Source organism: Macaca thibetana, chromosome 12 (genome assembly GCF_024542745.1).
Source record: "Macaca thibetana thibetana isolate TM-01 chromosome 12, ASM2454274v1, whole genome shotgun sequence".
Classification (NCBI taxonomy): Eukaryota; Metazoa; Chordata; class Mammalia; order Primates; family Cercopithecidae; genus Macaca; species Macaca thibetana.
In genome coordinates this window covers 88,587,778-88,600,792 of record NC_065589.1, presented here as the reverse complement: position 1 = coordinate 88,600,792, position 13,015 = coordinate 88,587,778, and the positions used below count along the sequence as shown (strand labels likewise).

The window sequence follows — 13,015 nt, the reverse complement described above, 5'->3', positions numbered from 1 at the left end:
ATGTTTGAAGAAATGTAAAGAATGAAAAAGGGGGCTAGAATGAAGATGTTACTGAAACACAGGGGTTCTGTCTACGTCCTGCTGCTTGCTGCACCAGAAGCCAATCACCAAGACAATCAGTATTGAAATGGAAGAAGGCTTTAATAGGTTGCTGAAGCCAAGGAGATGGGAAATCAGTCTCAAATTCATCTCCTCAACCGACTAAAATTAGGGGTTGATATAGCAGGGAAGAAATATAACCATGTATGAGAAACCAGGAATTAGGGAGGGGTAAGGAAGATAAATTGATCAACAAGAAACAGGTGGTTAGGCAATCATGACAGGTGAGGGGGTCTGGTGTCTCCCTGTCCAGACGTGGTCATCTGGTAAGTTTCAGTTCCCTTATATTATCTGGTTGGTTTCCTGAGAAAGGAACTTAGATAAGACAATTGTAATTTACTCAAGTTTCAAGACCAGGAGGGCCATTCTTTCATGTTTATTCAAAAAAAAAAAAAACATAAACATCACTTCTGTGGGACAATTGGGCTGGTTTCAAAGTGAGTATAAATGAATTCAAAAAGCTAGTCAAGAGCTATTTTCTGAAGGATCTTCAGGCAATGGTTAAGAGACATTCAATTATTCTTAGTATTATGGAAAATCACGGTACACTTTTGAGCAGGGGAGTAACATGATTTGATTTGTATTTTAAATATATTGACTAAGGAACAGGCAATAATGAATAAAATATAGGTAGAGGAATGTAAAATGTTTCCAAGCTAGTTAGGAGACTACTGCAATGCTAGTGTAAGCAAGAGATGGGAGAAGTTAGGACCAGGATGGTAACAGTAGAGTGGCTGAGGCTATATTGTGAAGGAGAGCCAACAAGAATTCCTATGAGTTAAAAATGTATATGTGTGAGAGAAAGAAAATTATTTATTTTTCCTTGAGAAAATCAGTGGATATTTGTGCTAGATACCAAAATGAAGAACCTTGGAGATGGAGCAAGTTGGAGAATCAAATTTTTGACTTGTCAAATTTGAGATGCCTAGTATAGATCCCAATAAAATTGTTGGGTAAACAATTAGGTAACCTACTTTGAAGAGGTTTGAATTGGAGATAAGAGTTTGGGGAACAGGTAAGATTATGTATCAAACCATGGATCTAAATAATCTAATTCAGGCTCTACAGTCACTAAATCATACAGTACAAGAAAAGTCTCTCCATCTTGTAGCTGCGCACCCACTGGGATACAAATCCTCCTCAGTCCCTGTGGTAAAGGAAAAGAAAGCTCTCATACTTCCTTTCCTATCTTTAAAATCAGAAGTGACATAACCCCTTTCTCTCACAGTGTATTGGCCAGGAGCAGTTAGATGTCCCTGCCTAACTGCAGCAACCTGAGAAATATGGGGGAGTACATAGGGTGTTTGTGAGGACTGTTGTCTCTTAATATGTCTCACTTCTAATAAGAAAAATATGGATGCAGAGAGAAAAAGCCATCCTCACCAAAATGTTAAGATAGCCCACAGTATTTCTTTGTGGATTTCTAAAGGTAATTTAGCATAATTATCTAGGATTAGAACAAAAGCAAGTTGCAGTGGAAATGCCAAGGGGTGGCTTAGAGGTGACAGGATAAGAAGGCCTTTGCTTTATTCAATAATCTCTATAATTCTCCACTAGCCACTATTTGCCAAATCCAAAGTGGACAATTAGTGTTTTCTCTGACCTTATGTAAAATGGTATGCAAATGAAACTTTAAATTTTCATTTCAATCAGATAACTGCTCATAAAAACCTTCTAGGACTTTATCTTTTAGAGCAGGGGTTGGCTACTATGTCCCATGTGCCAAAACCAGCTCGCTGTTCCTTTTTTAAATACCCAAGATCTAATTTTAAGTAGTTGGGGAGAAGTCAAAAGAGTAATATGTCATTACGTGAAAATTATGTGAAATTCATATTTCATTGTCCATAAATAAAGTTTTATTGGAAAACACATGCACAAAGAAACCCTTCTGGGAAGATATTACAGAGCCAGAACTACCAAATCTTAACATGATGAAAAAGGGAGGATGTTGATATTAAATAAGCCACCTCAATTAAATCCACCCACCTCAAAAATGAAGACAGAACAGTAAAATTGACTGTTAAATTAAGTCCTCTGAAGATACAGTGTTTCGCCTCCCCACCGGGCACAATGACATCTCTTTATGTGATTTTGAGGACTATGTATTCAATTATTTCAACTGCAATAATACTTAACATAATGAGAAATTCTTCTGGTGATTTACTTTGTAAATACTAAATTGTTTTGAGCCTCTTATTTTGAAGGTTGCATTCCTGATTGGAAGTTCTGAATAGAATTATTTTGAAAGCAAATATTTATCTGTTTAAAAACCCCAAAGACCTTGTTTTCTATCCAAACACCAGCTAGGAAAATCAATATTTTCTCTTGGAAGGAAATGGTTTGGCTGCTTCAGGATCAGAATGCTTTCTAATAATACTATGGCATTTAATTTTGAAAAAACAAAAATTCTGAAAAGACAAGGGGGTTGGAACTAGTGAGTGATGAGTTTTGAGAGCGTTGCTGCTTTGGAAAATAGTGTCTTGGTAATGGCATTAGTTACAGACATTTAGATTGTCTAAACACTTGGTCCTATTTTACAGAACAACTGATTGGCTTTGTTACTTGGTTGGGATAGAATATCCTAAATACTAGGCCATTTTGTGCCAGCATGTTGCATAGTGGCCTTAAAGAAAAGAGTTAAACATTGAAATATTTTCAGAATAATCTAAGAAATAATTGCTGTATTGTCACAGTTATTAGTTATTTCAATCAAATGCCAGTTTTAATATAAGGAGCAAATCAAGTTGTCATATGTTTTTATATAAAAAACTAGTAGCATTATTATTTCTCAACTAGAAAACATTCTTTTATGATTTTCAGTGGAAATATTCATTTAAATGTCAAATATTCTATTATGTGAAATAAAATTAATCATTTTTCATATATACATGTGAATATATTCCTGTTCATTTGTTTGTTAGTTTCTTTACACTTACATGCTTACTAACTTTTCAAGGACTGGGGTAGCTTAGAATAACTCAATAAATCAATAAAAACATAAGTTTAAGGTAACTAGATAGAAGTTCAAGAAAAAGAATACATGTGCAGTCTATTATGTGAATATTTTATACAAATTTCTCATAAAATCTACAGGTGGTGAATAAGTGACTCTAGGGAAAGTATGAATATTAACAAAAACATTAGAGCTACTAGAATTTTTTATTAAGGAAAAACAGACATATTACACAGTTCAGTTAAGCTTTATGAGATACTAAATACCAATTTACATTTAGTTAATTATTCAATCTAAGTAGTACAAGTACTTGGTGATAAATATTTGCATTTGAAAAGTCATAACCAATGGGAGAAGTGTTATTTATATCTATTTAATGTACTAATTCTATGGTAGTAACAATCCAGTGTAGTAGCAGCTGCATATGCAATTGAATTTGCTGGAAATATAAAGAAAAAAACTGAGAGCAAAGTAAATGGAGTAAAACAGTACTAAAACAAAAATAGCACAAACTGATTTGTGTTTCTCTGAAAAATTCCAGGTGTTGTCAAAGTGGATTATGGAGATGTGTCAGTCAGAAAAACACTAAGAGAAAATCTGAAGTGTAAGCCCTTTTCTTGGTACCTAGAAAACATCTATCCGGACTCCCAGATCCCAAGACGTTATTACTCACTTGGTGAGGTATGAATTATTTATTTTGGTTAAGTTATAAATATATTTTGCAAATGGAGCAATTTCTAAGGAGCTCAGTATTTTTTATGTTATGAAAATGCTGTAAGGGATTTTTAATTAGATCTATTTTAAATAACTTCTCATATTTCAAGGACCATAAAGTCTTCATCGTAAGGAATCATAAAAATGAGCAGAAATTTTAAGATTGAACAAAAAAAATTTTTTTGTTCCAACAGTACTAAAACTTTTGGTCATTTACACTCTTAAAATTTACTGTGTACTCCAAACACCTTTTGTTCATGTGGGTTTACAACTATGATTAATATTTACTGTATTTAAATTAAAATTAAGAACTTTAAAACCCATTTTTTACTAAACATTATGTAATAAGCAATTACATGTTAATGTAAATAACATATTTTTGAAAAGTAAATATTTTTTTCCAAGAAAATCAAGTAATTATAAGAGACTACCATTGATTATATTTTTGTAAATTGCATTAGTGTCTGTCTTAATAGAAGATAGCTGGATTGTCATATGTGCTTCAGTATTCAATCTACTGCAGTACATGGCAGTCTATTACAATAGCCTCTAGAAAACTCTTGTACACTCAGGAGAATGTGAAAGTGAAAACTGAAAGTAATATCTTGGTACTATAACAAAAGTGGTATTGACTTTTTAGACACTCTGAGAACCATTGATCTACACCATTCTTTTCTACATATCTATTTTATCTCAAAATACAAAAGCGACTTCATTATAACTATACAAACATGTATATAATGTATGTATAATATATTTGTAATATATTCATACATACAGATATATATATAATACTGCATTCATCTCATAGATTGATTATATATATTTCTATATATCATATATATATCTCAACTGATCAAAATAAGAATTATATTTCCTTTATGAATTATATCCTCCATATGGATATTTTCCACTTAATAGGAATCAAAGCTACTTTAATATTGGTTGTGATTAAAGCATTTCAAGAGCAATAAATAGGTGGGGCGCAGTGGCTCTTGCCTGTAATCCCAGCACGTTGGGAGGCCAAGATAGGCGGATCACGAGGTCAGGAGATCGAGACCATCCTGGATAACACGGTGAAACCCCGTCTCTACTAAAAATACAAAAAAAAAATTAGCCGGGCGTGGTGGCAGGTGCATGTAGTCCCAGCTAGTCAAGAGGCTGAGGCAGGAGAATGGTGTGAACTCGGGAGGCGGAGCTTGCAGTGAGCTGAGAGCGCGCCACTGCACTCCAGCCTGGGCGACAGCGAGATTCCATCTAAAAAAAGAAAAGCAATAAATAATGCACTTCGGAAATAATTATCAAGTAAGCATGTTCTTAGATTTAAAATTCCATTGTTGTAGGTCATAATGGTAGACTAACTGAAAATTTATATGGCTCGATCTAATACTTTTTTGGGTCATCTGCCTTAATGCTCTCTAACTTTATAAACATACCTTACCTACAATTAACTAGAAAAAAGTAAAGAAAAAATGTATTTGAGGTGACTGGAGCCCTAGCTGAATCGTTTTTAATGACTGATTTATGTGCCATCTTCATGCCCTATTGTCCAAGTCTCCACTTCCTTATTAGCCATGTAAATATCTCTCTATAGAGCTTCATTTACATATATTTAACTTTAATCTGAATAATGTAGTGAAAAATTTCATGTGTAATAACATTGATGTTACCACTTTCTAAGTGTATGACTTTAGACTAGTCACTTAGTCCTGTGCCTCAAAGTATTTTTTTTTTTAATTGGACAAGGGGTATTGTTGCTATCATTTTCAAATATGTAACATCCTCATGTTGGCACTGATCTCACAGGGATTTATATTTAATGCAGAAAACATATGACAGTGCTTTTTAAAATAGAACAGTCCTTGCATGTTAGTTATTATAAACCACTGAAGATCTCTGATAAATATGTAATATCCTTATCACTTTATTGAAAATTTGTTTGAACATTGATGAACCTGACTGTATCCTCAGAAGAAAGGAAGTTTTATATTCTTATTATAAAATGTTTCTTTCACTGTCGTCAATGGACCCAAATCATTAGTAAACATCGATTTCTTTTTCTAAAAGGAGGAATGACCAAGGGCTGTAACAGGACAGAAATGAGCAAAGAAGACTTTTGGAAATTCTCTGGGGCCACCAAGGTGACTCTTGAGAAAAACTCAGGGCTCTGTAACAGAACTAGATGTTTACTTCCAAGTTAAAAATCCAATTTTATGCTGTCCTGCACTACATCAAGGGAACCTAATTCACTTTCTAAATTGTAAAAATAAAATACAGTGTGGGCAAATTCCTTTGTACAAAGTACTAATTTACAATTAGTTATCTTCTACAATGGATCAGGTGACCATATTTTAATCTGTAGAAATACTTTATGATAAGATTTTAAAGAGAGGAATTGAGCCTTTCGTAGTATCTAAAAGAGGCAGTATGGTGTATTGAAAACATTCCAGCCCCTGAAGCCAAGAATAGGAGGGTTCAAATCCTAGCCTTACAGCTTTCATTTTGAGTGATGTTAAGTATCCTCTCTACTACCTCTGTCAACAGAATAAAGATAGTAATAGTGGGTTATAGTGATGACTGAAGACATAAAACATATAACCCAATGCCTAGCAAGAAAAGTAGCACACCAGTAGTTACACTTATAATTATTATAGCTACCATTTATAGATTTCCTATGCCAACAGTTATTCTAGGTGCTTTAGATGAATTACATAAAAATTAGAACAACTTTCATGACTTAGGTTTTATTATTGCAGGATTAATAAGGAAACTGACACACAGAAAGTTTATGTGCTTGGCCTATAGGTCACACAGCTAGTTAACTATTGAAGTTAGGAAAAATTACATGCTAGTCCAACACTAAGGCTCACTTTTTCTTATAACTAGAAGAAGAAATAGATGATTTTATTATATTTTAATAATTCAAAATGTTTTTTATTAAATAAGAGCATGAAGCTGAGTATGTTGGCATGTGCCTGTGGTCCCAGCTAGTCAGGTGGCTGAGGCAGTAGTATGACTTGAGCCCAGGAGTTCAAGACCAGCTGGGTAACATAGTGAGAACCCATCTCTATTTAATACAAATAAAAAGAGAACTTGAGCTATGTCTTAGTCCCTTAGGGCTGCTATACCAAAATGCCTTAGATTGGGTAATTTATAAATATTTTAAATTTCTCACAGTTCTGGAGATTAGGAAGTCCAAGATCAAGGTGCAGCCAATTTAGTCTGGGAAAGGCTGGCTGCTTCCAGGATGGCACATTGTCACTAAGTCCTCATATGGAAAAAGAGGCAAATGATACATCATCACATGGACAAGGGGCAAGACAGCTCGCTTCAACCTCTTTTATAAGGGCACTAATTCTATTCATAAGGATGAAGCCCCCATGACTTAAACACTTCCCAAAAGGCTCCACCTCTTGAATCTTATGATTCATAGTTAGACATGTTATCTCTTGGGCCACCATTCCTCTTGGCCCCGCCTCTTAATACCACTACAATGGGGATTAGATTTCAACATGAATTTTGGATAAATGCATTCAGACCATATCAAACTAAACCTTTTGTTATATGTTGACAATGCAATGTCAAATAAGGAAAGACCTTTACTCTTAAGCCTTTCTACCAAAATAGGGATGCGGAGGTGGGTAGGGCAAGAGAGAATCAAACAGGTAAAGAAATTCAGTAGAAGTAAAAGATGCCCTGCATGAGTTACATGATATGCTGTAACGGCTGTTTAAAAAACCTGATACATTTAAAAGATACAGTAAGTTCTGTGCTTTCTGAAGTATTAATGTACTGTAGTTTTCCACTTTAAAACTAGCCTTAAAGAAATGCAATCCAGCATCTGTTTCCATGGAAACAGAAGGACAAATTCACCAAGCACTACCTCCTAATTCAATTTTGCGTGGCCATGTATGCATAATTTAAGATGGACATTTTGATAATGAGTTAGAGTTGAACTGTTAATGAACAACAGTCATTTACTAAAGCTTTTTCCTTCTTACTGCCTGTTATTAACCTTTATTGGAAGAATGTAAAAAGATATTTTTCCTTATGTATAAGGCACTTTCTCTTAAATAATTAGAGTCCCAAAGCAATATCAAGTGTTCAAGCTACTTGTCATCAAAACAAGAACAATATTTCTTTGCAGTATATTCATTTGTACTTCTCACTGAATTTGAAATGAAATTGTGTGGCTTTAACAATTCATATATTTTTCACTTCAATGTTTCTCAAAGTCTATTTAATATTGCTGTGTATTGGTGAATATAAATGTTTCCTTGTCAATTTCTTTTTATAACTTTCCTTGCTGTGTTGGAATATATAGAGGCAAATATGGTATTCAGTTTCTCCATTATATACCATCACCAAAGTCAATAGTTATTGATATCAGATATCTGTATCTTAATTTATTTTATGTTGCATCTTACTCAAGTAATTGAAATATTGCTTTATCCAGCCCACGAATTACATGCAGTTTCCAATGGGGAGTTAAAAGCTGTGCAATTGCTTTGAACTAAAACCTTTAAGTAAGTTAATGAAGCATGTGTCTTTTAGACTCAGTAAGCAGATCATAATGGAATAAGGAAGTTGAGCTCTTTGCAGCATTAAATTCTCTCTTAACTAGCCCTGAAGCTTATGTAGATTTAACAGGCTGGGTTCTGATCTTGTAAATGTAAGTGTAAGACTGAAAGAAATGGCATTCTAAAATAGAATGTCTCAGCCCAAATTTTTGGGTTATGACAGGCTTTCTGAAAAAAAAAAATACATTGTGAACTAAAATTGAACACAATCTGAGGGCAAATGAAGGAGATGAGGATTTCAGGAGCCAAGTGACAACTCTTGGTGCTTAAAATTTGCATTTGCATGTTGCTTTGAAGATGTTTTGACATTAGTGTATGCATTTTGTATTGTGTACTTGACCTCAGGATTTCTTTTTCCTCTTGTATCCTTTAGCCATAGTAAGTAGTTAAAGTTCTTGCATATATTGTTATTGTATTCCTTAAATATTGCTGAAGGGCAAATTTAAGTAATGAAAAATAGACATCCGTGAAGCTGCTAGGCTGCAGAGATTAAGGGTAAAATCAGTTACTGCCAAATGCAGAAGCTAAAACGCTTAAAAGTTTACCCTTTCTGTTGGTAATCAGATCTATTTATAGATTCACAGTCTTCTTGGCCTTTTAATAGGATGACCAGCAAGAAAGCTTTATTTTAGGTGACTTACATAAATGTGGACATTTTTCTGTTCATTTTATTTCCAAAATTCTTGGGGACTCAGTAGCTAATTTTTATCCCAGGATTTCTGAATATGTGTATGTATAGGGAGAATATGTCACCCTTTATTGGATGGCTACCTTAAAGTATGTTGGGCTAGGTAACTCACCTGTGAACAAAGCGTGCTATTTTTACTACCTGAAAATACTGTATTTTTTTAACTTCATATTTCTAATAAACTAAAATTCATTCTAATTTTATTACTTAAATGTGTATTGGCACAAACAGCTACAACAAACCATATGCCAGTTTGTCATTTACTGAATTCTCTCAGGATTTTGGTTGTCGCTGTTTTTGTTACCAACCTAATAAATTAAATTGTTTATTTTTCTATGTTCTTTACTTTTGGGGGAAAGGGATTTCAGGTATCAGATAATAATAATTTTTAAATCTCAGTCATTAGTCAAGGACCTTCTAAATCCAGGTCTGCATAAGTGAAGTCAACTTGAATTGTTTCAATATACAGATTTTGTTCTCATCTTTCTGATTTATTCACAATTAGACTAAATAGAAAATATACTTTAAATGCATATCCACAAGAGCAATCATATTATGGAAATATTAACATTAAGCTGTGGAATTCACTGCAACTGTGCTTATTTCCATATTTACAAAGAAAAGAGAAAACAAATGAGGTTAACATTTGTAAAATAATGATAAAAAGTAACAACGTGCAATTGAAGAATAAGCATATGTTGGGGTAATTAAAGTAAAATAATGCTAGTTTGACAGTCTTTAGAATGGATTTAAAAGAGTTTTTAAAAATGCAAAGATTGGTGGCGGGGGCGTGGGGAGTATGTATCTCTCTTTTAGAAATGGAGTTCTCATTGCTACTTGCTTTTACATTCCAGCAGAGGGAGCAAAAGCTAATGAACAAATTATATAAGTGGTGAGAACATTACCAATGATGCTGCAATGCACAGAAACATTTAGAAAGTCTTGCTGATTTCAAATATCAAAACACAAGTGGGAAAAATGCCCTCAAGTTTATGTCACTAAGAATTGTTTTCAAGCAACAAAAGATTATGTGTAAACACAGAAATCTCAAAGCAGACAGCCAATTAAAGTTAAAACTATCTTGGCCTTGTGCCATACATTCAAAGCTCTACCGTAACATAAAGAATGAGTCAAAAGAGTTTACCAGATCTTAGAGCTACCAGTGTACTCTACTATTTTGATTCAAGTTCTAGAACAGACTTTGTAAAGAATTTTTAATAAAGTTCTTTAGTTGTTGGTTGCTTGGATTTTTCTCAGGATTAATGACATTACCAAGCCATTGTTACTGTCAGGTAATATGGTACCAGCGACAGAATTGCATCTTTTCTGAAATTTCACTTCTTCCCTTGAACAACATTCTTTGTGAGTATATATTTGAGGTCTCAAGGTGTTCTTAGAAAAGTTCTGATTTTAAAATTATACATGATCATCTTAAATTTGATTATCCTTTACATCTCAAAAGATGAGATGCATAGTTTCAACTCTCCCATATGCTAGTATTGAGATATACATTAAGAATTGCTTGCTGAGATCGTTAGAAAACACCAGTGACCATTTTTGTATTTTGAAGACAATACAGCAGATGCCTACAGGGTTGGGCTCGCTCACTTGAGAACAATCTATGTGCTTCTATCTGCCCTGTAGTTGTGCATGGCTTTAAAAAAATCTGAATGTTATAGGCCTAGTAGTGATAAAAACCTTTCAGATTTTAGGCTGGGCATGGTAGCTTACGCCTGTAACCCAGCGCTTTGGGAGGCCGAGGCAGGCGGATCACTTGAGGTCAGGAGTTTAGACAGCTTGGCCAGCATGGTAAAACCCCAGCTCTACCATAAATACAAAACTTAGCCAGTTGTAGTGTAATTCCATGCCTGTAGTCCCAGCTACTTGAGAGGCTGAGGCATGAAAAATCACTTGAACCTGGGAGTTGGAGGTTGCAGTGAGCCGAGATCACACTACTGCACTCCAGCCTGGGTGATAGAGCTAGACTCCGTCTCAAAAAAGGAAAAACAAAGAAAAACCTTTCAGATATTGTCTCTATACCAGGTGATATGTCCCTCTTATTTGTTTAAGATGGCAGTTGATATCCTGATTTCCTGACACTCTGTCCTCCACACTGCTAATCTCTCAGGTTACGCTGGACGTAGACAGAAATTATTTGCCTGACCTCAGCTCGTCAGGCTGGCACTAAGCATAAAGAATATTTTGTTTTTAGGCTTTTTGACCTGGTCCCCCAGGCCTAATTCCAGGCTGCCTTTGTGTATCTTGTTTCATATGTCTTCACCAGTTGTCTAGATAACCTCTAGTTAGCGCTGTTCAAGCAGAACTGAGTCCTCCCTTGCTCCTTCCAGGCCTCCTTTCTAAAAAACACTGCCTGCCTGTCTGGAAGTCAGGACTGGAAATTCCCAGACTCAATAGAATACCTTTACATTCCTTGTTTTGGCAAATTAGTTAACCTCTCTGTATCTTAATATTTTTGTTTGTAAAATGGGAGTAATAGGTTGGCACATACAATTCAAATAGTTTCTAATTTATATTATTATTATTATTATCATCATAGTGGAGGTGGTAGTGGTTGTCTCTCTTTTCTCCCTGTGGCAGGTTTCCTAAACCATTGACTCCTGTATATTGCTATTCTCCCAGATTCTACATCCAGCCAGACTTGATTTCAGTTCCTATTTTGTATCCACTTAGCACCTGCTGCATTCTGAAGGACAAGTAATATTACACATCCACAAACTACAAAACCACATTGAATGTGGAGTAGTTAGAATGTGCCAGAAATAGGATAGGCTTCTTTTCATGCAGTCCCCAAGAGAAGTCTATTCTGGAATTCTGGAAAAATTGGTGGTAGCAATGACATAGTGTGTGAATCTCTGAATTTTCCCATTAAAACGGAAAAGAACAACTAGGACAGCAAAACTTAAAAAAATGATGAACAATTTTGACAACAAAATTAGGTGGCAAAGTGTTCTCACAAATTCTCAAATATGAGCTGACATTGTCATGACCCAGATGATACTACAATTTTTGCAGGAGACAACAGAGGAAAGCAATGAGGTATCTGATGGAAATGAGGTCAGGATAACACCCAATTTTCTAAGAGATACTCATGAGAAATTGTTTCAGGCCAATTGGATAATAGTAGCTGAAAATGGGAGAAGTACCTTGCAGGTGAGCAAAAAAACTCCTCTCTAATATCTGAAGGGTCGAAACAGTGTGCAGTCTGTGAATTCTTGAAACTCACTAGCCGAAGCTCCTTCTCAGAAGGCACTTCAGAGAATAAAGCCCAACTAGAGTGTGAGGAAAAGGAAATGAATGGTTCAGATTACAATGGATGAGGTAAATGGGGTCAGGAGGTCTCAAGAAATAGAAGGGTAATTTTTTCAACACTTCAAAAAATACAGGAAAAGGTGTTCTATATTTGTGAAATTAGAAATGGTCTTTTGATCAACCCTTTCCCCATAAAAGACTAGGAAAATTGATCTTATGCAGAAAAGGAAAGAAGGAAGAAAAACAGGAAGAGGAACTAGAAGAGCATGACTGATGTAAGAAAAAGATAGAAGTAGAGTAGTATCTCTGCAAACAATGCAAGCACACCAATGCTTTATGCTTATAAGACAGAGGAAAAATGTAATCTAATATTTCAAAAGATGCTAAAATAAATGCTCTAAATGATAGAATATAGAAAAGAACAACATAAATCAAATTTAGAAAAACTGAAATGAGGGACTAGAATGCAGGAAAGAATTAGAAATCAAAGACTAAATCATTTCAGAAATGAACATCAAACTTGTAAGAACACATGAGTGAATAATACCAAGAGAGTATGCGATACGAATTTTAGAAAAGAAAAAGGAGCCACTAAAAAAAATAAAAATTGGAAACTAAATTGTTCAATTGAAAGTGACACACATAGAAGATAAGCAACAAGACCCAAAATAATAGGATTTCCTAAACAGAAAAACCAATGAAATAAAATGA

At 34.6% G+C, this 13,015-nt stretch overlaps 1 protein-coding gene across 7 annotated transcripts in view; it reads left to right on the top strand.

Annotated features, from left to right (window-relative positions):
- The window catches only part of GALNT13 (polypeptide N-acetylgalactosaminyltransferase 13), a 612,881-nt gene that overhangs the window by 551,790 nt on the left and 48,076 nt on the right, over positions 1-13,015 (top strand). For all 7 annotated transcript variants that reach the window (XM_050752066.1, XM_050752064.1, XM_050752067.1 and 4 more), the window contains one exon: positions 3,594-3,733. In XM_050752066.1, the coding sequence (XP_050608023.1) occupies positions 3,594-3,733 (140 nt within the window). The remainder of the gene's footprint in view (positions 1-3,593; positions 3,734-13,015) is intronic.